The sequence below is a fragment of the Mustelus asterias genome, chromosome 4 (genome assembly GCF_964213995.1).
Source record: "Mustelus asterias chromosome 4, sMusAst1.hap1.1, whole genome shotgun sequence".
NCBI classification, from domain to species: domain Eukaryota; kingdom Metazoa; phylum Chordata; class Chondrichthyes; order Carcharhiniformes; family Triakidae; genus Mustelus; species Mustelus asterias.
Window position 1 is genome coordinate 30,076,303 of NC_135804.1, and position 27,518 is coordinate 30,103,820.

Below are 27,518 nucleotides of genomic sequence, written 5' to 3' on the forward strand. Positions count from 1 at the left end.
AGTAGCTCCTATCCACCAAAGTCATGTTTTAAGATTACTCATTCTTGTATTAATCCACTGCTTCCTTACAATCAAGCTTTCAATATCTGGAGCCTCGACTGGAATTTTGTCCCTAGACCTCTCCTCTCTTCTTTAAGGTTCTCCTTAGAATTTACCTCTTGGACCAACATTTTAGTTACTTGTTTTAATTATCCTTCTTTGGATTGGTGTCAATCTTGTTGTTTTACATTCATGTGAAATGCTATGTAAATTCAGTTTTTGAGAATAAATTCTAGCATCAAAATTGAATGGTTCATGGCTCTTGAGACATTTCTTAAAAAGGGAACAAGGAGATCTACCTGTCGCAGATCTGTCTGCCAGTGGCGGTGTTGGTGGGTCGCTGCACAGTCTGCTCTTCACATTGAGTGCACCATCCATGGTGTTATGTGATACTACTACAGTGCCTAAATCAGATAGATTAAGAGCAGCTCTGACACCTAAAAACTCAATATCCAAGAGACACTGTGGACCATTGGTGGCAACAGAATGGTATATCACCATGGTGTAACCACAAAACCAGGCATAACCACAATTTCTTCATCACCATCAAGTCCGATATCGAACTCTGGTTCAAAATGGGGTGTAATAGAACATGAGGAAGAGCAACCAGGGCAACGTGTGAAAATGAGCTGCCCAACCTGTGAAGCTGCAACAGAGCATCATATGCAAGCTGGTTATCAAATACAACAGAGTGAAATGATCCCATAAACAACAGATGAGGTCCAAAACTGCAGTCCTGCCATATCCAGTCTGAATGTGTACAATTCAGCAGTTAACTGGAGGAAGAGGCCTCCTGTCCTGAGCGATTTTAAAGCTTCGGCATGTAAATCCAAAAGACAAGGCTAAGGTGTATGCAACCATGCTGAGCCAAGCCGAGGGTGGATGATCTTTCTCTGTCTCCTCTGGAGGTCGCCACCACAACAGATGTCGGATTCTGAAGAGGGTAATGGTTTGCATTCTCAAATATTGCAAAATAGCCTTTGCAGTCTAGAAACTTTATGATGAATTGATGCTGGAAGAGAGGAGCATTTTGATGTTATACGTTTGAGTCATTGGGTGGGATTTTACAGCCTCGCTCGTCCCGAAACCGTAAAATCCTGCTCAAGGTCAATGGACCTTTTAATGGTCTGCCCCTCCTCACCTGCTCTGATTCCTGTGGCGGGCAGGATGGTAAAATTCCCACCATTTTATCTCACTTAGAAGACTTCCAAGTGGCAAGTTGCATTTGTCACATGTGCCACAGGCAACAGCCAAGTGGCTTTACTATAACCTTTTCTGAACTTTCACCCTCTGAATTTCTCGTTTGTGATCTCATTGTCTGTCGAATTTGTAAAACTGATGGCTGATCTAAACTTGTCAGTTTCCTGCCAAGTGGGTTAGGTTTAAATTAGCCCAAAGTGTTTGTCTAGATTGAGAGACAATTAAGAGTAAATCTGTTAAGCTGTTCTGCACTCAGAAGCCAAAGAGTTGTCTCTGTCTTGTTCAGTTGGAAACGTTGCATGGTGGAATGAGGTGGAATAACGATATATAGGTGATGATACTCTTGTTAATCTTTTCCTACTATTGCAGACTTTTCTCTACAATGAACTATATTTGTACAACATCAAGAAGAACTCATGGACAAAACTGGAAATCCCAAATCCACCAGCTCCTCGCTCTGCCCATCAGGTAAACTTGGGTAAAGAAATGTAGTCATGATGTGGAGATGCCGGCGTTGGACTGGGGTAAACACAGTAAGAAGTTTAACAACACCAGGTTAAAGTCCAACAGGTTTATTTGGTACAAAAGCCACAAAAGGTGTGTGGCTTTTGCTACCAAATAAACCTGTTGGACTTTAACCTGGTGTTGTTAAACTTCTTACTAAAGAAATGTAGACAGTGAGAGAGCAAGGGTGTTGTTTATTTCCCTTAGAGATTTGGACCTTCTAGCAATAATGAAGGTATGCAAGCAAGTTGCTGATCATGCATAATATTTATCAGTGAAAAGATGTAGTATTTATTTTATCAAAGTGGGGACTCCAAGCAATTTTTTTCATTTGCTTTCATTTCAGCTTGATCCAGTAATAGTGGGTCTGGCAGTTACATTTTAACTTGATCCCAAGTAATATTTTGAAAAATATGAGGGGAGAATCCTCACTTTTTCAGAAAATGGAAGTGTGAACAGTTACATTTGTCTGATGCACTTGGGTCTTATCATTCACCGCTCAACCAAAAAAGACCTTTTGCCTCACATTCTGAATATATCAGCGTGAAATTATGGTCTTAATCTATATGTAATTGTTGACATATTTCATTAAGTGAGAGCTAAGCTTCACTCTTGCCAATGGAGATTTTACTTGTCTTAGTTTTGTGGTACTTCACTTAGTTTCAGATCAGGCTCTTAGAAGACTGAGTTTAAATTAAAGGTACTGTGAAAGATTTATTTTATATATAAGAAAAAATGGTACTCTTTCACTATGCAGTATCTCTACTGCCATGCTTTCTCTAATAATGCATAAAGTTCAGTGTAACACAGGATGTTGTAGAAATGTTAATGTAACATTTATTTTGTTACTGTAACAGGCTGTGGTGGTTTCTCAAGATGGTGGACAACTTTGGGTGTTCGGAGGAGAATTTGCATCCCCGAATGGTGAACAGTTTTACCATTATAAGGACCTATGGGTGCTGCATCTTGCAAGTAAGACATGGGAACAAATCAAGTAAGAACTGTTTTGTACTTGATTACACTATTATAGAAAAAAGTTTCTAATTTTGTTTTTACTATGTTAGTGCTATATTAACCATTCTTTTACCAAAACTGAATCATTTAGTCTCAGCACAATTAGGCTCCTGCCACTACAGACACAATACCATCCTGCAACAGTTCTTTTGACACTTTGATTGAAAACTGGTCTTTGCTATTGTTTTTCAACTAATCAGAAGCTAAAGACTGGATTTTCTGGACCAGACACTGGCGAGGAGCGTTGCAGGAGGGACGGGAATATTTACCATCCCACCCATGATTATGCCTGCTGGTGTTGGGGCAGGAAAATCACTGTCTAAATTTTTTCATGAGACCCGGCTTCCCAAACAGTTGATGGGCATCAGGAGGTGCAAATATGAGGCTAGAAGAAAAGATATCCATAATACTTGCTGCTTTTAAAAAATATATTTCAGTAGGCTTTAATCTGTCTTTCATTTGCGTTAAGGTAATTTATTTTACTGGTTTCCCTGCTTAAAGCTCATTTAAATAGCATGCTCTCGCTTTAGCATAGTTGGTAAATTAGGAACATTCCCCAATAGCACTGCCACTATTTTCATTAGTGCTCAGTTTTTGTTTATACAATTTACTTGATGCTTCGTCATTTCCCCCTCTGACCCTCCCACTTGCTGTCTCTCCCACTCACCAGTTCTTCCTCCAGCCTTCCCACTCCTCGTGCCTCCTGCCTACTGTCTCTCTCTGACCCTCCTGCTCCCTACCTTCTACTTGCAATTCCACTCTCTGGCTCACTCCCTTCCTCTCTCAGCCCTTCCCTGGAATGAATGTTTCCTTCTTCCGAACAATGAGCAAGAGAGAGCAGGAGAGGAAAGTACCAGGCACTGCCTCTTCCGTAGAGCTCTGTTCCTCATGTTATCCTTGTGAGGCTGCAATGCTCAGGCAGCTGGCAATTCTGAGCATAAAAGAGGAGAGTAAGGGTGAGGAAGGTGGGATGTGTTGGAAAGCAGGTGGTCCTCTGTCACTACAACTGTAGTTACTATTTCATGGTTTTCACGTGTGAAGACTGCAGTTGGCCTTGGAGGATACCCTAGCGTGGCACTGGTCCTTGTAGGCCCATCTTTAGATTGCATCACGTGGGTGGTAGAAATCTAGACTGGCTAACTGAGAAGTACCACCAAGGTCCAGGATGAGAATGAGGAGCGAGTGAAGGTGCATAAGACTGTCTGTCTTCCAGTGTGGCCTCTGTATCAATAGCTCTGTGGCACTCTTGCTCATAATCCTCAGAATCATCTGTTCAGGGGCATTGAAAGGATGCATTCTTTAGGATCCTCTGCCTCTACCACCTGTTGTAGATGACCTTGTGCAGGAGAAAGGACAGAATATCAGTGAATGTATGTCAGTGTGTTTGAATGATGTGCCTGAATAGCTAGAGGCAGTGAGAGGTTGGTGTGAGGTTGAGTGCAAGGATGTTTGGGGTGAATTCTGAGTATCGGTGTATGGTGCTAGTTGAGTAATGAGGTGTGGTGCATTGAGCAGTGGGTATGAAATGTGATATGCAAATACATTTACTCACCTAATCCACTTGAGTGAGACTATTAAAACTTTTTGTAGCGCTGCTGCTGGGTTCGTGGTACTGTGCTGTCACCCTCTTCTGAAATCTCCGTCCTTTGGTGTGCCATTGTTTCTCCCCGAATAGCCAAAGACAATGATTCCGCAGCCTGTAGTGCATATGTGCAAATTCCCTCTGTGAGGCTGTGCCTTTCAAAAAGGAAAGGCTGCCTGGAACAAGTGGTTTCTGAACAAAGCTGCTTGGCCCCCTGGGGTTTGCTACATGGGAGCTGCTTGTGGCTATGCTATTTTCATGGGAATCAAGTGCCTAGACAGATTTTGTGCGTTACCAACCTCGTTTCCAATGTGCAAAGTTATGTCGCAAATCGCAGCTCCTGCGCCAAATATTGATACAAATTAATTTTGTGCCAGTATGTCTGCTGTATTATCCCAAAATGCTGTTTCTATTCCTGGTTTAGAAAATTCACTGTTAGTCAAGCTTGATGTATTAACGTTTGTACTGGGTGCTATATTTTCAGTTCCTAGATATTTTTCCATTACATTGCATTATCTTCCCTCCTGCATCGATTAGTCTATGGTTCCCAGGAATTGTTTCCCTTTGTAGGAGAGTCTAGGACCACGGTATAATCTCAGAATAAGGGGTTGTCCATTCAAGACAGAGATGAGGAGGAATTTCTTGTCTGAGAGAGTAGTGAATATGTGGAATTCTTTACCACTGTGTGTTTTAAAGGCTGGATCATTCAGTATGTTCAAGGCTGAGATAGACAGGTTTTTAATCAGGAAGGGAATCAAGGGTAATGGCAAAATACTGCAGATGCTGAAATCTCAGCAGGTCTAACAGCATCTGCGGAGAGAGAATAGAGCGAACATTTCAAGCCTGGATAATGAAGCTCTGATGAAGGGTCATCCAGACTCAGAATGTTGGCTCTATTCTCTCTCCACAGATGCTGTCAGACCTGCTGAAATTTTCCAGCATTTTCTGTTTCTGTGAGGGAATCAAGGGCTATGGGGACAAGGCGGGAAAGTGGAGTTGAGGATTACCACACCAAGTCATGATCTTGTTGAATGCTAGAGCAGACTTGATGGGCCGAATGGTTGACTCCTGCTCCCTACGTCTTGTGCAGCATCCTGCGCTGTGAATGAGCTTATCAACAGGGCAACCTGCCTGCACAATTTGTGGATAAATTGATAGTTTGGTTCGTAATTTGGACTTCCCTATGAAAAAGTGTTTAAAAAGTGGCACCATCATAATGGAGTTAAATTTGATTATTTTTTGCTGATACCATTGACAAGTAAGATGCCACATGTGTGTTTTTAAAAAAATATTTTTATTGAAGATTTTTCCCCTTTTTTATAAACAACTCAACAAACCTTCAAGAATTATTACAGCACAGTACAATCATTTTTCCACATATACAAAAAAGACCAGCAAATATCATTACAATTGGTTTGGAATATCAGTTGTCAATTACACTTAGTGATGATTATTGTAATTGTTGTAATCAGCACTTCCTTTTATACAGATAAGGAAAGGATATTAACCAGAGTGGGGATATGAGGCTAACGGAACGAAAGAATCAAGCTATAAGCACACGGCACAATGGCGTACACTCTTACCCACAGGATAACAAGGACCGAGCTACATAGCATAAGGCAACCCCATGGAGTCAAATACAACCAATCGGAGCCTAAAACAGCATCCCAAAACCTCTAAACAATAAAAGGATACCACAGAAAGAGAACATCAGGATACAACCCCAAACCCAAGACACGGTATTACAGTGTACACTCACACACACTTGATAGCAGGAGCAGAGCTATACAGCCTTTCAGGAAGAGTGCAGATAAAAGAGAGGCCAGGTATTTAAACTTATCCTTGGACCCCACAAATAACAGGACACCTTCCATTAGGGAACAAACTGATAAAATAATCTCCAAACTGAGTAAAAATTTTCAAAATAGCTGCTACCCTTTCCTACACAGCCAAAGTTAAGTAAGGGATTTTGACACAGATAAAAGAGCCAACTATGGCAGTACTGTACCTTTAAGAAATGTACTTTAGTCATGTTTCTGCACAGGATGTTTCTAGCAGTCACTTCCATTTTATCAGAGCCGTTGTGTCTACCAGCATCCTGTATTGTTGCAGCAGCAAAATTGTTTCTAATGGCTAGGATGCTGTTTTTAATCTGAACGAATGCTGTTCTGATGTTTTCCCCTGAGATTTTGCAGAGTGGGGCTTGATTGGCAGGTATGATCATGTGACAGGGAAGCTGGGCTTACACAGAATATTCAAGCTGAGACGCTGCTTTTGAGTAAAAACAGAGCAGTGTTTCTTTTCCCCTTCTCAGAAGTCTGGAAGCTGCCAGAGACTAAGTTTACCTCTGAGGTTTCGCTGTTTTGAGGATATATCCTTCTCTGAAAATTGCTGCCTGGATCTCTGTCCAGAAGTGTTAAAAAGCTGAAAATCCAACATCATGTGAGCATACTTATTTTTATGCTAATTAATTCTGAAGAAGGGTGTATGTCTATGGGATATTGCTTTAAATTGAAACAACAATAGCTAGCTGTTAAGGATTATACTTTGCCATATCCAAGTATTTTAATTGGTAAAAAGTTATACTAATTATTTTTGTTATATTCTAACTGTGTTCTTAAAGTTTGTTTTGATAAAAGTTTCCTAGTGGATCACTTGAATCATACCTGGATTCACCTTAAAACCAAAATCAAATGCAAAAATTGAGGTCTAGGCTAACTGCATAATATACCTTAGAGTTTTTGGTCTGGGCCTTAACACAATAAGCTAAGGATTTTCACACCATGCTTGGGGTCACCTCAAAATAAAACTTGCTCATCTCCAGTCACATCAGAGATGCTTTTCACGATTCTCCAGCAGCTGGGAAATTTAATCCATTTACCCACCAACCAGAAGAATCATCATCAAGATACCCACAGACATGATATCTCGGGAAAAGATACAAACCTCCCCCTGCTGACAAGATGAGGGAAACCCCATGGGATCAAATGTAATAAATTGAAGCCCATATCAGCACCCCACTGGCCCAAGAAATGAAAGGAAACCTTAGAGAGAGAGAGAGAGAGGAACACCAGCATAAGACCATAGACACTGTTAGAATGCAAACCAATGATAGCATTGGATCTGTTATAATGTAACCAATGACAAAATGATGTGGTGGCCAGCTGACCCAGTATAAATTAGTAGTGGTTTTGGAATTGGGGGAAAGTGTGGCCTCAAATGTTGGGGTAATGAAGTTTCTTTATTAATCTAATCTTTTTCTTTGATTTACTTTCTGAAGTAAGTTTTTTTTATTGCTTGCAACTGAAGTATTCCTTTTGCTGGATCAACAGAAACAAGATATGGTTTGACAGTGTACATTCCCACATGTAGGATATCCAAATTAAGAACATGGCTACGTAATTTCAAAGGAGAAACTCGGATAATGCAGAACCCCAGTATTTGGATTCACACTCAGACCCTGCAAACAACGGAATACTCCTCCTCCCTCCTCCGAACAGGATGATGTGCTCATTGTACAGCCCAGGAGCCAAACTATCAAGTAGCCACTGCCACAATTCCAGCTATGCTGGAGATGCCAATGATAATAAAAACCCAGTCTTTTCCAGGATATACAATCTTTACCTTCATCGGAGACCAACAAGGATTTTCTAGCCCCAAACTAGCAAAAAAAAGAAAAACGCAGCGTCATTAGTTCTAAAGGGGGTTTTCCTCACCCACTCTGAGGACTTAGAAGGCCATACCCACCACCTCTATACTAAACCAGTAACCCATCACCCTGCTGTGGTGTTACAAGTATTATCCATAAATAAAGGATGCCATATGATATAAGCTGCCATTATAAATGCCCGGATTACAATGCAAAAGAAAATGGATAAATATCACACATCCCTGATGCCATACAACCAATACAGCACGCATAAAACAAAGGAGACCAACTATCAGCCCACAAGCAATGAAAATATCACTGTATTACAAACACTAGATCCAGGAGTTTGGATTTGTCACAGGGCCAGAAAGAAGCAGGGTGGGCAGACTCCCTTACCCACCTTGCTCCCCTTGTGGCACACACAAACACCAAGATTGAATGTAAACGGTATTGCATCTTAAACTAAGGACTCCCTCGTTCAGCTGCTAGAGCAAGCCGATGGATGAATTCCATTACGAATAATTGGATATCCCCGGCTTTCAAAGACTGACAGGTGACATATGCCTCAGTGCACATATATCAAACACCCTTGTCAGGATAAACAGGTTAAAAAAAATGAGGCTTTAATGTGTTGAGTTTAAGAATAAAAAGGGACAGTCACACTACTAGGAGTATACTACAGACCCCCAAATAGTGAGAGGGAGATAGACAGGTGTAGGAAAAGAGGGCAATACTAGTAGGAGACTTTAACTATCCCAATATCAACCGGGTTTCACACAATATAAGGGGCATTGAGGATGAAAAACTCATTCTGTGTCTGGGAATTATTTTTTTAAACGGTATGTGACAAGCCCAACAAGAAGAGATGCAATTCTGGATTTAGTCTTGGGAAATGAAGATGGGCAAATGGATGAAGTGACAGTGGGCGACCATATCGGGGACAGTGACCATTGTGAACAAGGCCCCACCATGGCTGTCTTCAACTTCCTTGCTCAAACAAGGATTTTCTTGACTTTACTCAGTTTCCCATCACTCCAACCTAACCAGGATTTTCCAGGAACATAGCATGGAGTATACATTCCAGGATTAGATAATTCAGTGTCGTGCATCAGGATAAATGAAATGATTAAAAGATGAGTAGTGGTAGAGCTTGTGAATTTGCAGCCATTCCTGTGCTTATATTCTCCAGTTTAGTGTTTTTTAATTTGACGTTAATTTACAAAATGCGCAGAAGAAAATAGAAGCCATGCAAAAGCACTAAGAAACATTTGCTTAGAGTAGATGGTGCCACCTAACATAACAATACATACTTGTTAATGAAATATCATTAACCAATAGATGCAGCTGCATTTAATTTTTATTTTATGTTCTCTGAGTAATGTGGTAAGTTCAGTGGCAGTTAGAGGTCTAATGAATTTTGATATTGCCCCATATCTAAGTAAATGGTCTGAGTTTTAAAAATCCAGCATTCTAAATTTGAAATGTTGGTTACAGCATCAACACAGTTCAGTACCTCTGCCATTTGATGAGATTTTTAGTGAAGAGAATAGAAGTAAGCTCATGTAAAATTGAACTTTTTTTTGGTGATAGGAAACAACTGTGAAATTAAGGTATACAATCCTCAATCCAAGATCTTTTACAAACCTGATTTCCAGTCCTGTATTGCTGTAGGCTAATCATTCCCACCAGGAATAGAACCTAGGCCCAAGGAGCAGCCAATACAAAATACAATTATAAGGCCCACCTGTAATGGGGATACCTCCTTGGTGTTGATTCTGCCATTCAGGTGACACGGCTTGAATCACTGACTCACTTGACATTTCTTGTCAGCCAGCATACAAGCACCACTGTAAATGCATGGACAGTAGAAGTAATCCACCCCTGTTTCCCTTTGCATGTGAAGCTAGGATTCCTAAACTTAGGAAAGGCATCAGTTCAGATCATTGACGGAGTTCATATGGGGTCAATGGCAGAGATTGTTGCTCTTTTGTGAATGTACTCGATGGAAAAAGTACTGGTGGGCTTAACATTGTTTTCTGATATTGAAACCTTGCTAATCTCTTGTTTTTAAAAAAATTCTCTGGATAGATTTGAAAATCGCAGGGAACAATATAAACTTGGCTGCACTGTCCCCAAGCAAAAGAAGCGCAGCTTCTGTTAGTGGGTTTCTAGGTGACGTTTAACTGCCAAATATTTGTGCAGTAAAATCTTCTACAACAGTGTTGGGAATGTAAAACCCACTGCCACATGGAGTGATTGAAGCAGATAGAATTGATGCATTTATGACCGGCTAGATGCATATTTGGGGGAGAAGAATATAGAGGGAAACGGAGGTAAGGTTAAAAGTGGGAGGAGGCTCATGTAGACTATAAATGTTGACATAAACCAGTTAAGCTGAATGACCTGTTTCTGAGCCGTGTTTGTATGTAATCTGCGAAACAGATTTACTGTGTTTAAAGTCATTTGGAAGTTCCAGATTGCCACTTTGCCGTTCATTTTTACAGAGTCTGTCTATGAGACAGGATTGCAGCCACAAATGTATAAAAAAACAGCCTATTGTAAATCCCTGTTCAACGTAGTGTAAGTTACTTCCATTTAGATTTGAATAAATGCAGTACCAGCGTCAGAACACCTGTACTGCTGTAAGCCTAGTTAAATATTTGAATTACTGTTCTTTGTTAGTCCCTTAAGTTGCTTGGAGAAGCCTTGCATTGGAACAAGTTCAGGTCTCCAGGAGATGTGTGGGCGGTTGACAGCCCTGAAGACTTGTTTGGTTGGAAATAATATAAAAATAGCTTGTAATTTGCAATGATTCGGAGCTCTTTCCGGTTGGCTGTTGAAAATTGTTTGCATTGCCATCAGCTGCTTGACAATGCTGCACTAATTGCATTGTTCCTGCAAAATACAAGCAACTGAATGCATGAAATGCCAGATTATAAGCAAGGAAAAATAAACATTAAAAAATTGATCATACTAGCAAAATAATTTTTGAAATGCTATTCCATGAACAGAAAAAAAAATTCAGGTTCAGAAGACTGGAAGATATTCACAATGGAGTAGAGTTTCTCCTCCTTCACACCTGTCATATCTGATAACATAACCCAGTCTGAATTGACCGAACCAGTGTAAAAGTTAGGAGAATTTTAAATGTAAATGAGTTATGCCAGAAAGATTTGGGCTCAAGTTTCTGCAATCTTTTATGCAGATTCAATTCACGTGAATCAGGTACTGTCCACAACACTGGCCACGTTGACGTTCTGGGTTTGTGCTGTTTGCATTGGCTGAAGATGTATCTTCAGATTTGTGCTCATTTTCTTAGGTGCACAGACACTAGCCGATAGAACTTATTAATTTGCTAAGGAACCAATTAGTATGCACCAATGAAAATGATGGATGATTTAATATAGTTTTCTAGAAGTCATTTTAAACAAAAACAGAAAATGCTGGAAAAACTTAGCAGGAATGACAGCAATCTGCAGAGAGAATAGAGCCAATGTTGAGTCAGAACGACCCTTCATCAGAGCTAAAGACAAAGAAAATAGGACAAGCTTTATACTATGAAGGTGTGGGTGTAATTGGGCACATTCCCTTTATCCAATTAGAAGGAAGGGGAGAATATTAAAATGATCCCATTCCTATTGCATTCCCTTTTGAGTTGCATGCTTAGACATTGTATCTTACCTTCATCCCATTATCCGTCTTTCATCCTCTTCGCACTTTTTATTCTTCCCCATCACTTGATCATTCTCTACATCCTAGTTATGACTAACACCACATTCTGCACCCTCTCTTTTCCTTCTCTGTGTATAGTATGCTTTGTCTGTATAGTGCACAAAAACAATACTTCTCACTGTATACTAATACATGTGACAATAATAAATCAAATCAAAATCAGTCGACCTAATATTTCCTCATATGAGCTGCCATTCCCTCTTTGTCAAGGAAATCATTTGTTAGGTACCAGATCAGAAACCAAGGTATATTGTGAAACCAGACTAGACCCCAACAATATTCAACTATGGCATTAGTGTGAGGATGAGATGTTTCACTCCAGTGTGATTCTACTGAAAAAGAAAGCTTTTATCAAAACATTTTATTTAACAACACAGTTAGACTATAACAAATGAATGAGTTTAACCTTTAACAATTGAGCAATACTTAAACATGACAAGATACAAGTTTTAACTGCTAGCCTATCGCTATGAATTCCAATTCAAGCAATACTCCTCTCAGACTCAAACCCCTTCAGTTACTTAGCAAAATACAGGCATACTTGCTGTGACATAGTTACCAGGCTTTGGAGCTTTCAGAGAAGGCTTTTCAAGAGAGAGAGAGAGCGCCAATTCTTTTAAAGAAGAAGCAACCCCCTTTGTTTTTAAAAATGGAACTGAAAAAGTATTTCTTCCCTGCAAGCTTAACTCCTCTCATTAACCACATGACTCTATACCTAGTCTGAAATCCCAGGAGAACCTAAATAAACAGAAGGTCCATTAACTCTGCAAAGTAACAGATTCCGAGCTAAAATCAATTATTATCCTGAGCTCAGCATTTGAGCTGCATGCTTTCATAGTCAAATTGACTCCTATAACAAATCACTGCCTCTTAAAGCAACCTCTTAAACCTAAAATAACACACTATCATAACACGTTTCTTAGAAAAGGAGACTACAACTGCACACACTACTTCAGGTGCGGCCTCATCAAGGTCCTGGACAGCTGCAGTAAGACATCCTTGCTCTTGTACTCAAACCTTCTTGCAATGAGACCAGCATATCATTTGCCTTCTTAACTGCTTGCTTTCAGTGATTGGTGCACTACGACGCCCAGGGTTCCCTTTGTATGTCTAACACTTCCCAACCTATCACTATTTAAATAATACTCTGCCAATCTGCTTCTCCATCCGAAGTGATAAACTTTGCATTTATCCACATTATACTGAATCTAAGACAACACACACCCATTCTTGGTATTTGTCCAGTAAGCCTCTGAACTGCTTCTAAAGCATTTACATCTTCCTGTAAATAAGGAGACGAATATTGAACACAATACTTCAAATGTGGTCTCACCAGTGCCATGCACAACAAAAGCATACCTCCCTACTTTTGTAATCAATTCCCCTCACAATAAACGATAACATTCTGTTAGCTTTCCTTATTACTTACTGAACTTGTATACCAGCCTTTTGAGATTCATACCAAGACATCCTGATCCCTCAGAGCTTTACAATCTCTCGCCATTTAGATAATATGCATTTTTATTTTTCCTGGCAGAATGGACAATTTCACATTTTCCCACATGATACTCCATTTGTAAGATTTTTGTCCATTCACTTTGTTTATGTCCCTTTGCAGCCTGCTGATGTCATCTTTGCAACTTTCCCACCTATCTTTGTGTCATCAGCAAATTTAATAAACATCCATATGGCCCCATCATCCAAGTAATTTATATATATTATAAAATGTTGAGCTCCAGCATTGATCCATGACACTCATTATACCCTGCCAACCAGAAAAAGACCCATTTATGCCTACTCTCTGTTTCGAGTCAGCTAGCCAATCTTCTATCCATGCCAATATGTTACCCCTACATCATGAGCTTTCATTTTCCGCAATACCTTTGATGCAGCACCTTATCAAATGCCTTCTGGAAATGTAAGTACAGTACATTCACCAGTTCCTCTTTATCCACAGCACATGTTACTTCTTCAAAGAACTCCAATACATTGATTTCCCTTTCACAAAACTCTGTTGACCCTTGAATTTTTCTAAGTGCCTGCTACAACATCTTCAATAATAGCTTTATACATTTTCCCTCGGACAGATGTCAAGCTAACATGCCCGAGTTTCCTTTTTTTCTGAATTCTTATTAAAATATTTGTAGAAACTCTTATTGCCCATCCTTATGTTATCTTTTTCTCATACTCTTAATTTTTCCCTCTTATTAATCTGTTTGTCATTCTTTGCTGTTCTTTATATTTTGCCCAGCCTTCTGACCTGCCACACCTCCTTGAACATTTGTATGCTTTTCCTTTAGTTTGATACTGGTGGGTCCATCCTTGGTATTTTATTTTCACTGGAATGCATCTATTCTGTGTAGACCTGTTTGCCCTGGATCACTCTGGTATCCAGGACTTCCCATATGCTGCAACCATGACACATTACCTGTCTTGCCATCCTTATGTGCTTTAATAATTACTTAACTATTTTATTCAATTGTTTATTTTCCTTTTTTGTATTAATCTTACCACAAATTCCTGTACTATTTTCAATCTTAAGAATAGAAGAGACCTTAACCACTTACTGGATGCTCACCAAACAGTTAGCTTCTTCTCCTTTAGTAGAACAAGAACCAATTCCTGCAGAGTGAAAAATTAGAAAGGACAAAAGATTACCTCACTCCCTTCCTAATCAAACTCCCTCAACTCACCAAATTCTCGCACTTCAATGAGGTCACGCAGATGAGATTTATATAATTTAGTTGACTGTTTGTCTCTAAATATGTCTTAGCCTAACTTAATTTATTCAGTGGAAAAAGGAAGACCCACTGAATTTGGAAGAGAGATGGTAGAGCTGGGAGAAAAGCTGATATTTTGGAGATGTGCCTATGAGATTTCTGCAATTCTTAAAAATTTTACAGGCGAAGGTCCATTGTGGTTTAAAATACTTGGCTGGGTGAAAGAAATTGTGTGTAATTTGTTATTTAAAGCAAAATTGTAAACATCAATGTAAAGAATGCATTTACATTCTGGCTATAAATATTGAGTAGTGGAAATTATCCTCCTTAGTGACATCATACTTTCCAACAGGAAGAAAGACTTCTCACTTAGGGTGGATTTTTGTTTCCAACAAGCCACCTGAGTTGCACTATTGTGAGTAGTAGTGCAGCTAAACAGTTACTCAGTATAGATGAATGATTCTGTAGGAAACGACAGCAAAGCGTAAACATTGAAAACCTTTAAAGGAAAATCATTCAGATTACATTAGAACGGATTTCTTCACAATTTCACATTGTAACCATGTTGTTTGGCTCTTAATAAGAATAATTTAAACCTTTGTTTCTATGCTATTTATTCATCCGTGAGAACCCAGGTTGGATACAGCAGCTTTATTGTATGCAGTATCCATATCAAGTATTTACAGCAGCGTGGAGGTGTGGCTGTAGCTTAAGGCATCCCAGATCTAGAGACAAAGCACATGCTTATGTCTGTTTTCAGGAGCTTATCTTTCCTGGAACAGGTCACAAGCCTGAAGCTAAAGGTTTTAACTTGAGGGGTGCCACTCTGCATCAAGCATGACTGACCAGGAGATTTTTCTGCTCTTACCACCTGCCATAAGTGTGTTGGAAGGTTTTACAGGTTGACAATCAACATGTTTGTCTGTGTTATGAAAGCGTTTTTAGTGGCTGACCAGCCTTGGAGTGGGACTGAAACTCAGCTTTCTGTTCAGGCAGCGAAGCTACCCACTAGCCCATAATACTTCCCATGGGTATAACCTTAGAGCATTAATAAATTGAGTCATTTTCATCATTTGAAGTGGTATTCTGGTCAGTCTAAATGATTCAACGAAACATAGTTTTTGTTCTTGGATGATATTGATCACTTGTATAACTTTAGTATGGATTAGTAAAAGGCTGGTTGTTTCCATTTAAACTGTGCCGTGATGTTGTCTTCTTTCCATTATGAAAATCTTAGCAGCTGCTCTCTTGCATCATCCATTTCTGGCAGCACAGCTGCCTCACAGCGCCAGGTTTGATTCTGGCCTTGACTGCATAGAGTTTGCATGTTTTCCCCATGTATGTGTGGGCTTCCTCCAGATGCTCCAGTTTCCTCCCACAGTCCAAAGATGTGAAGGTTAGGTTGATTAGCTATGCTAAATTGCCCCTTAGTGTCAGGGGGGCTAGCATGGTAAATGAGTGGGGTTACAGGGGTAGGGCCTGGGTGGGATTGTTGTCGGTGCAGGCTCGATGGGCTGAATGGCCTCCTTCTGCACTGTAGGGATTCTATGACTCCTGCTATTGAATCGTAGGCATAGCTTGTGGGTTGGAAGCTATTACGGGTATTTTGGCTTCACTATGTTTCATGATACTTCGACTGTCATGTAACTATTTTGTCTTAATAGGGCAACAGGTGGACCATCAGGAAGAAGTGGACATCGGATGGTTGCTTGCAAGAGACAGATCCTAGTGTTTGGTGGATTCCATGAGAGTACAAGGTAATTTACATGCAACGTGAGGCAATTGTCTTACGGTATAACAGGTGATTTATCCAATGAGAATATTGAAGTGCCCATAATTTATTCAACAATCACTTGCAAGGTACCATAAAATCTGATCATAGAAATAACCAGGAAGTAATTTGCAAATATACAAAGGAATGTAGAGCCACCTGGGCCTCTTTTAGACTACAGTGCCATTCACCTAATGACTAAGGAATTCTTCAACAGATAAGGCTTGCATTACTATAATATGGAACATATTTGCATGGGTCTGGACAGACAGTGTTTTGTAATGCTTTTTTGTAACCTAATTATTTTAAAATATAACACACAACATACTTGTATTGAGCAACCAGAACTTTTTGCAGCAGGGACCATTACACCTAGATGTAGTATGTGCATGTCTTCCATCATTGGAGCCACCTGTTCTTTGCAATTGCTTTCAGGTTATTGTAGACGATGGCAGCATTTATTGGCCATCCCTAATTGCCCTTGGGAAGGTGATGGTGGATCACCTTTCTGAGCCACCTCATCCTTGTTGTGAAGAAACTACGATAATACTGTTCAATACAAATTTCTGGGATTGTGAGCCAGCGACAATGTAACATTGGCGATATTTGTTAAGCAGGGATGGTTTGCAATTTGGTGCGGAAACTTGAAGATGGAGTTTCCATGCACTCCTGCCCTTTTCCTTCCAAATGGTGGAGACTGCAGGTTTGGGAGGTGTTGTCAAAGAAACCTTAATGAGTTACTGTGGTGTATCCTGGAGCTAGTACATGATGCAATCACAGTAATCTGATGTTGCAGGGAGTGGATGATGAGGTCAGTGGATGGGTGCTGATCAGATAGACTGCTTTATTCGACATAGTGTTGAGCTTCTAGAATTTTATTAGAACAGTACCCATCTTGACCAATTGGGTATATTCCATCACATTTCTGACTCAGGCCCTCTAGTGGAATTAGAGGCTTGGGAGAGTCAGGAAGTGAACGGTTAGCCACATAAAGGCTGAGAGAGAGTGCCAAGTGAACAAGGTAAGGTAGAGGGAGAAAGACAAATAAAGAGAAATTAGAGATAACAGCAGTTGAAGAAAGCGAGAAGGAGACTGAGCAAATGGGATGAGATATTGAAATTAAGAAAATGCAACTTGTCTTGTCCAGTGACTCTTAAATGTGAAATAGGTTGGGAGTTGGACAGGGTATCTTAACAAGAATCAAACTGAAAAATGATTTAGTCACGTGACCCATTCCCACTCCATTATACTCAAAACAAAAAGCTAGACATCCCTGCTGTGTTCATTGCATGTGAGTCTGTTAGATGACCTGGCTTTATCTTACCCTTCATTCCCTGAAAGTGTCTTTATGCCGACACCTGATAATTCCTGATGGAAAGCTCTGGACTTGAAGTGAAGGAACTAAAGGCCATATGCCCACATTGTACCATAAACGCTTTCAGCTGTTAGCATGCCTCCTATTGAATGTGTACTATCTACCTTAACATTGATGATTTTTAAAAACTCACAAAAGGAAAGTTTTACCAGGACAAATTCCCACTGATGATTTATTTCAGGGAATTATACTGTGATGTTATTTCTATGGGAAGAATTAATTGCATTTGTGGAGGAGACAGCTTATCTCAACTGACATTAATTGCACAAGTTTCATTTGGGATAAACAGATCCAGCACTCGCTTTGCTGTGTCCTACTTGTATGAAACATGTCCAATTTCTGTATTGTGCACTTAAAAATTAACGATTTTTAAGTATGAATTCTTTTGATACATTTACTTCACACAATATAGCATCACTTTAGTGGCATTGAATGTTTAGTGATATTTGTGCACAACAGCAGTTGCAGTTTCATTGCATAGTGAGGGATTGTGCAATCATGACTGATCAACATGTGACTTTCATTTGAAGCACCTTTTATTTTTGTAGAAGTTGTGCTACATCGTTTTTAAACACGTGCTTTAATGATTACGTGTCTAACTGATTCTCAATAAAAGCTCAAGGTTGTCACTAGGATTTATCAGTCAGAATTCAAGACTTGTATTAGACTTTCAAAATACATAAAATAAGACTTAAAATACTACCATAACATGTTAATTCCTTTCATTGGGAAGAATATTAAAATAAGTATAATTCACATTTCTCTTTCACCCAACCCCTGTGACTTCAAAGATAAGTGTTTAAGTTTGCAGTTATCCCAAAAACATTTTAAAATTTGGAAATACTGTTGCAAATTTGGGGCAATATGACGAGAATGAAGATGCCTCTTAAAATGAGGGCATTACAATTAAATCTAGATAATATCAATGTGTGGTATGCATTAAATTGTTCTATAAATCAACATCAAACAGTAAAACAGACATAGTTGATTCATAGTCCTTAGCAAAAGTGAAATCATGAAGTTAGAATTATTTCAGTTTTACCAAAGTATGGAGATATTCCACTTCCAATAATGTAAAATTGAATGTTTTCCAATCTTTGTAGTAATAGGAATATCACACAAATATGGGATAGTGTAATATTGGTGATAGTGAACCTGGAAAAGCATTTTTCTATTTCAATTGTTATTTACATATTTTCAAACCCAGCAATGGCTCATTTTATCTTGAAATTTACAAAACATTCACTTTAAGGAAGAATTGATATTTCTATTTAACTGCAATTATAAATGCAATGGAAAATATAACGTTAAAAGGATTAGCTGCCCACCACTTTGACAGAAGGTTTAATAAACAATTCTGTGTTTCAGGGATTTTGTTTACTACAATGACATTTACTCCTTTAACCTGGATACACTCACATGGTCAAAGTTATTTCCCTCTGGGACCGGTCCATGCCCGCGGTCAGGTTGTCAAATGGCTTCCACTACAGATGGCAACGTAATCATTTATGGAGGTTATTCAAAACAGGTAATTCATCCATCTTTAGGGATCTATTCAGTTTAGCATAAAACAAGAGAAATAGTTATATCATAATAATAACTGCCTTGAAGCATTTATAGACATTAAGTAATTTTCCTTTGACTGATTTGGTTAGAAATGTTTGATCAGGAAATAAACATTTCTTGTAACACAGTCGAGATTCTGGATATCAAAAAACAAATCAAATTTTGAAATAGTCACTGATGATTAATATTTTCATCATTTTAAAAGGTAGCTAATAGCAATGGGAAATCTGATAAGGCCAGAGGAAAAAATATATAGTCAGCTTGGGGAAAGCAGCAGCAGTCTTGGGATAGTGATTGATTGATGAAAATAATAGGCTTTCCTGATGAGAATTTGTTTCTATTTTAGTTACTGGTAGCCTGTAATTTGAACGTTTGGTAAGTGGTGCATCTTTATACAGCAATATTGTTTTCTCACCTATGCTTAATTTGATTAATGATTTAAACATAGACATGATGGAAAGTCTGGCAAATTTCAGCAAGGGAGGTGGTAAGAGCATTACAATTCACTTGGTGTTGCTGAGTTAGGCAAGTGTATAACAAAGGAGATAAGCCCTGAGGAAATCCCTACTATCGTATTCAAGACGTGCACCAGAATGAGCTGTTCCCTTAGCTAAATTGCTCCTGTAAAGCTATGACACCTGAATCTACTTAAAGCACAAAATAGGATAAATATCCTATTGATGCCCTCCTAATGATCAGTAAATTGAACAGAATAGAACGGTGGAAGGAATTATCCATTGTGACATTGACTCACTAATAATCTTAAAAATTGGAACTGGTTAATAAAGATAGTGCCTTGATATTATGTACATGAGCAAAGGTGGAAGTAGCTGAGAAATTGGATAGCATAAGAACAGAAGAAGAGGAAGCACTTAAAAGCTTGACAGCATTAAAAATTGAGAACTACCTCAGTCTGGATGGAACACAACCTAGATTATTGAAGAAAGAAAGAGTGGAAATTGTGAAAGCACTGACCATAGACACAGAAACGGACAGACAATTGGAGTGTTGCAGATCCTCAACTGTGGCCATAAAGGGGGAAAGGGGTAAAACAAAGTAACTCCAAGCCAGTTAGCTAATATCAAGGGTGATAGACCTTTTGAGGCAATAATCCATTAACAATATTTTTAAAAATGAAAGGAAACAGTGTCAGTGTTTAACTTATCACGGTTTCAGTTCCAAATAAGCAACATTCTCTTACAAACTTAAAATTCCACCTTATATACAGTTAGCGACCATAAAGATACTTGCTCTAAGAGATGTAGACAGTCTCAAACCTCTTTGAGGTTTTGATTTTCAGAACAGCTTGAAGACCTGTTCTATAGACAAACCCCAGCCAGAACTGAAAGCTATTGTTTCTCTGCTACAAACCTGGCTCCTCCTATTAACCACATTATCACATGACTCTGTCAATCAACCTAATCAAAACCTCGGGAAATCTTCATCCATAACAAAAATCCATTAACTCTCTCCTAAGTAAACACAACATGGTTAAAATGAGTAATTATCCTGCTCTCCCAACAGCTGAGCAGTATTCCTCCCAGACATACCGACTACCTGTAGAAAAAAACTGAATCTTAAAACATTCCCTTAAATACAAGGCAAATTGTGTTGAACTAATTTAGTTAATCTTTTCAATGAGGCAATAGAGAGGATGGTTGATATGTACATGGATTTGCAGTAGGTGTTTGATAAAGTGTGATATAAAAGGCCCATCAGCAAAGTTGAAGCCTAAGATGAAATGGGCAGACATGTGGCAGACGCTATTTCTTTATGTCACAAGTAGGCTTACATTAACACTACAATGAAGTTACTGTGAAAATCCCCTAATTTAATGCAGAGGAGGCTGAAGTAATTTATTTTGGAAGGAAGAATGAGGTGAAGCAATATGAATTAAATTGTGCAATTTTAGGGAAAATAACCTCAAAAATCTAGGAAGGTGTGTTAATATCCAATCATACTCAAAAGGGAAATTGTCTTTGTGAAAAACATGCTTTGGAGAATTGAAACCAGCAAGGAGATAGTTGTCATCTTTATCATAAATAAATCTGCGAGTGACTTTAATGCATTTCGATGGATTTTATGTTGTTGTACATTTATACATGTGTCAAGAATTGATTTTAAAAGAACCTTACTATTACAATCTAGTGTTCATTGCACAGTATATCTTTGAAAATTACCTGAATAAAATAATGTTTTATTTGTACAAGATGATAGAGCAAAATACATTAGGGTTTGTTTAATATCTTTTGCCAAAACATTGGAACAAAAGTTACTGATTATTAAAATAATACAATACAACCTAGTACACAAGAACAGCCAGTGATTAAGAAGGCAAATAGAATGTTGCCATTCACTGCAAGGGGAATTAAATATGAAAATAGGGGTGCTTTGTTACAATGTACAGGGTGCTGCTGAGACAATATTTGTAGTACTTTGTACAGTTTTGGTCTCTATTTAAGAATGGATAAAAATGCATTAGAAGCAGTTCAGAGAAGGTTCACTCAACTTATCTCTGGGATCATTGGAGGTAGGGTGGGGGGGGCGGGTGTTCATCTTATGAGGACTTACCTAGTGAACAACCAAGTGCCAAATAAAACTAACCCATGCCTGCTAGTCTTGAACTTAATATGAGCTTAGATATGAATTAGGAGCACACCTGGGCCACTCAGCCCCCTCAAACATAGTCTGCCATTGGAATAAGATCATGACTGATCTTAACCTCACATTCCCACCTACCCCGATAGCCTTTGACTCCCATGGTAGTCAAGAATCTATCTATCTCTGTCTTAAAAATATTCAATGACCCTGCCTCCACCACTTTGTGGAGAAAAGAGCTCCAAAGATACTCAACCCTCAGAGAAAAAAAAGTGTCCTCATAAGATGAACCCCCCCCACCCTGCCCTACCTCCAATGATCCCAGAGATAAGTTGAGTGAACCTTCTCTGAACTGTTTCTAATGCATTTTTATCCATTCTTAAATAGAGACCAAAACTGTACAAAGTACTACAAATATTGTCTCAGCAGCACCCTGTACACTGTAACAAAGCACCCCTATTTTCATATTTAATTCCCCTTGCAGCGAATGGTAACATTCTATTTGCCGCCTTAATCACTGGCTGTTCTTGCGTACTAACGTTTTATGACTCATGTACCAGAACAGCAAGATTCCTCTGTTCCTCAAGAGTTCTGTGATCTCTCTCTGTTTAAATAATATGCTGCTTTTCTATTCTTCCTGCCAAAGTGGATAATTTCATATTTTCCTACATTATACTCCATCTGCCAAATTTTGGGCCAATCACTTAACCTATCAATATCCCTTTGCAGAGTCCTTACTTTCCTACCTACCTTTGTATCATCATCAAATTTAGTACTCATGTATTCAGTCCCTTCATCCAAGTCAAATTGTAAATTGTTGAGGCACTCATCACACCTTGCCAACTGGAAAATAACCCATTTATGCCTATTCTCTGTTTCCTATTAGCTAACTAATCCTCTATCCACACTAATGGTAAGGTCACCATGGTTCCAGATGATCATAGGCTGCTCTTCTCTGAGGGGGAGAGCTGACTGTTGGTGATTTAACCTGAGGTTCAGCACACCTCAAGTGAGGGGCAAGATTGAGAAGACAAACCTTCATGAATAACCTCGGCCAGAATGGAAATTGAACCTTTGATATTGGCATCGCTCCGCATCACTAACCAGCTGTCCAGCCAACTGAGCTAAAAACCCCCCCACCCCCCGATTCTAATATGATTCCTTCACACCATGAGCTCTTTGTCATCACCTTTGATGTGACATCTTGACAAGTGCCTTCTGGAAATCTAAGTACAGCACCACTATAGGTTCCCGTTTATTTACTTTGCTTGTTATTTCCTCAAAGAACTCCAATAAATTAGTTAAACATGATGTCCCTTTCCCAAAACCATGTTGACTCTGCCTGTTTGCATTGAGGTTTACAAAGTGCTCTGCTATAACCTCCTTAATCATAGATTCCAGCAACTTTCCTATGACATGTTAAGCTAACTGGCTAGTAGTTTCCTGAGTTTCTTGCTTTGTCTCCCATGATAGGAAAAGGTAGATTCTGGGTAGATGAAAAAACATTCTGCCAAGTCGGAGTTGGTTTATTTTTATCATCATACTGATGATCCCTCTCTGGACCATAATTTCATATGCAGGACCTTGGAAATCACAGGTGAAATCTCAGCCACAGTTGTAAGCTTTACATGTCACGCAACTGACAGAAGGTAACAGCAGGTGCTATTCATTGTACATCTTTGTGATGACACTGTTGCAGAACCTTCAGCCATTCCTATTGAGCTAAAGTACTTTCTCGTTAACCTTTTAGCTTCATATACATTCACGTATTTTAGCCTGAAAATCTTTCCTTTCCAATTAGCTGCTCTTTATTTGTGAACATAAATTAGTACAATAGTAGGGGAAAGCAGAACCTGAGTGCACCACAGGGATAGTGAAAATAATAGCCTCTTACTGAATGCCTTGAAAATCACAAGTGAAGCAGAGATCAACTCTAGTCCCCAGAATGTAGAGGCATACAAAGCTTTTTTTTCCAGAAGTATTTAAGTTCCATTAGTATTGCGAAAATTCACATGTACTCTGAAAGAAAATTATGGCAATGACCATTTGTGTAGATGACACAATGAGTCATGAATCCGAAAAGATGGTTTAAAATTAAGGCTTTGGAAATTGCAATTTGCAGGTTTTCATTTATTTTGACCATTTTTAGCTGAGTTGATGTGATTTACTTTCTCTTAATTTGAATGTTTTATGATGCCAAAATAAATAGCAATGTTTTCCCTTTACTGAGAGGTGGAGTGTTCTGTAGGAAAAGCAACAGCCTTCACAAACTAGCATATTATGTCAATATTGTGACCTGAAATTGAGAGTCCGAAGCAAAACTTTAATTGCTGTTAAAGGCTAGACTTTTACATAGCATTAAAGAAGTTACTTGAGTCATAATTTAAATTATTGATCTTTGCACTCGTCCAATATGATTAGTAACATCAGGATTCACTTGGCCTCCATGCCTGTCTCTGAACCTCAACTTCAGTTCATTCTCCATGCTGACTCTACCTCCACCACAACAACTGCATCCCACCATGAGACCTGAGTTTAACTCTGAACATCCTATTGTCTCCTCCTTCTCTTCCACATGAATGACCAGGACATATCTATACTAATCTTGCTACATTACCACTTCTATGTAAATTGGGATTTCTTGTGCCCAACGTTCGTGCATGTTTAAGCTCACCCTAAAATCGGAACAAATCATTTTTTTTCCCCTCTTTTTTTCTTTATCCCAACTTGGCTGGCCTCTCCTGTTATTGTGCTACCTGACTTCCATTTCTCCCCTCTTTAGTACTCTGCTCTGTGAAATCCCAAGCCCAATCCTGTACCATTCCTCAACCTTCCTACTCAGCTTCAGTTATTCCAGACTTGACTCCGTTTAATAAGCTCACTGCTCTATCTATTCCACTTGTCGTATTCTGCCAAGGGCTCATCACAGCACTTTTCCTACCTCTTTACAAGCAGCAATTCCCTCTGCTCCATGCTATTCTCTAGTCAACCTCTCCCTCTCAGTGTACTTGCTGAGTACTAATCTTGCTGGCTGTTTGGAATCTCAGTAAGAAGTCTAACAACACCAGGTTAAATTTAAATTGTTATTAGACTTCTTACTGTGTTTACCCCAGTCCAACGCCGGCATCTCCACATCATGTTTGGAATCTACCAGAGGATCACCTATTACCACTCCTCTGTACATATCTCTCCAGAATAGTTATTCACTTGTGAACAAAGTCCATGCCTTTCATCAGCTTACATTACATCAATATCGTGATCTTAACAGAAACATGGTTAATGGGTGATAACTATTTGGCTAGTCCGAAAATCTTCCTAGCAGGTCTCTCATCTTCCACCCTCGCTACACTTGATTTCATTCAAAATTCTGTTGCCCATATCCTAACTTGCACCAACTCCTGTTCACCAATCATCCCCGTTTTCGCTGACTTACATGGGCTCCCCTCTCTGGTAATGCCTTAATTTTAAAATCCTCATTTCATTTTCAGAATGATGGCTTATCCCCTCTTTGTAACCTCTTCTAGCCCTGTGAGACCTGTGCATTGTTTTAATTCTGGGCTTGCATGTTTTTTCAATTTTAATTGCTGCACCATTCATTGGTGGCCATGTCTTCAGTTGTCAGGGCCCCAAGCTCTGCAATGCTCTCTTGAAACCTTGCTGCTTCAGCACCTCTCTCCCCTTCTTAAAGGCACTCATTAAAAACTTGCTGTTGTGTTATTTAAGACAGTCAATACAATATTAAAGTATTCAGTAGAGCCTTCTATTCTCACTAACAACTGACTTTGATATTTTGACCACTGTTGAGTACCACAGTTTGCTTTCAGAGTTCCCATAAGTCATCGTATTTAGTGCTAATCTACTTAAAATAACTAAAACAAATGCAATAACTTTTTCCCATTCTGTATGAAATTGTGGGAACACTTCTGATTTTAATGGAACAGGGGAGAAGTTAAAATACTTGAAGTGACTGAAAACACTGGAAGATAGAATGAGAATTTAATTACAAATGAGCTATGGCCATATTAATAAACATATTAAGGGAAGCTTTTATAAGTGAAACCGGCAGGTTATTTAATTTAACAGAACAATTGCAAATGATGTAATAACCTAAGCAAGCCTGTCAATTAGTGAACCTCATGCATGACACTCCATCTGTTTCATAAAGCAAACCGCCATTGGACTATCTTGTGTTGCATTCAGTTTGGAACATTTCCCATTCTCTGCTCCACTTTTAAACACTGATTGTGACCAGCAGCTTTGAATGCTGTTTTGTGAATAAATGCATATGCACATTCGTCTGACTGACCAGTGACTTATGATTATGTATTTTGGATTACTGTTTGAAAAAAAATGGTACATTATCTGAATATCAACACAAGAATGTCAGTCTTGAGAATTGAAACATATTAATGCTGCATGACATCTTTGTTTGGCAGATTTCTACGTCACCTGTTAACTTGAATGATAGCCACTTCATAGGTTTTTTTAAAAGGAAACACAACCGAAAGATTCTTTTTGTTTAAAACGTGTGCATAGTGCTGGATAACCAGTGTTTGAAACATGCTTTTACATTTCTAGTGCCTTATTATTAAAGAGAATTAAATAAAACAACTTGTTATAAATGGGAATGATAATTCATATTTCCTTTATGTAGATATATTTGTATATTGATTTTTTGTCTGTATCAGATTACATCAATCATTTTCATATTTGAACTCAATTGTTTTTATTGCCACTTTAGATAAAATTCAAATTTTAGAATCACTTATTGGTTGTGTATCACATATTGTATCATAGTTTTGTGTACAAACTAAAGGGCACAATTTTAATGGGGTTGCAGGATCAGAGTGTCCTGGGGATATATATAGTCAAGTCTTTGAAGCTGCTAGGACAGGTTCATAAAGCACACGGGTCCTCCATTTTATAAATAGAGGCATGTGGGACCAAAGCAAGGCAGTTAGGCCTTGGCTGAAGTATTCAATTCTGTACACCACACAATTAGGAATGATGCCAAGGCCTTACAGAAGGTGCAGAAGAGATTTATTCAAATGGTACTAGGGAGGAAAGACTTCAGTTACATGGAAGAACCAGAAAAACTTGAGTTTGATCTTTGTAAAGCAGAAGAGGTTAAGGGGTGATTTGATATAGGTGTTTAGAATCATAGAGTTTTGATAGAGTAAATAATGGCTGAAGAGTCCAGAGCAGAGGCCAAAGTTTTAAGGGAGTTGGTATGTGAACCAGAAGTTGAAAAAAAGTTATGCAGCGAGCTGTTATGAACTGCATTGCATGAGAAGATTGTGGAAGCAGATTCAGTAATAAACTAAAAGGGAATTGGATTACTTAAGTGCAAACACTTGCATGGCTATTGAAAAAGAGCAGAGGAATGGGACTATTTGGATAGCTTTTACAGAGAGCCAGCTTGATGGACCAAATGATCTCCTTCTGTGCTGTATCACTCTGATATAAATCGATTGATTTTTGGACAATAGAATATTGAGCCTTTGGATACTGCCTTACAGTAAAGTCCTTTTGGTAAAAATTGCAGCTTGTTGCACCACAAGTAATTGGAGGATGAGACTTCACAGTGGATTATATTTTTTTCGATCACAAAATTCTTGCGATGCAAGGAACATAAATACATGAAAGATTTGTCATCAATGAGGTAAGAAAGAACTTTCCATAGATCAACACTTTCCATTTCGTATTTTAATGCTAGTAGTAAAGAAAACAGAAAAAAAGCATATTACCAGCATTAAAATAATGCTGAT

The 27,518-nt window shown here is 38.8% G+C and overlaps 1 protein-coding gene across 1 annotated transcript in view; it reads left to right on the plus strand.

Annotated features, from left to right (window-relative positions):
• The window catches only part of klhdc4 (kelch domain containing 4), a 64,366-nt gene that overhangs the window by 14,748 nt on the left and 22,100 nt on the right, over positions 1 to 27,518 (plus strand). The window contains exons 4-7 of the mRNA XM_078210740.1: positions 1,609 to 1,707; positions 2,601 to 2,737; positions 16,105 to 16,197; positions 18,955 to 19,114. Of these exons, the coding sequence (XP_078066866.1) occupies positions 1,609 to 1,707; positions 2,601 to 2,737; positions 16,105 to 16,197; positions 18,955 to 19,114 (489 nt within the window). The remainder of the gene's footprint in view (positions 1 to 1,608; positions 1,708 to 2,600; positions 2,738 to 16,104; positions 16,198 to 18,954; positions 19,115 to 27,518) is intronic.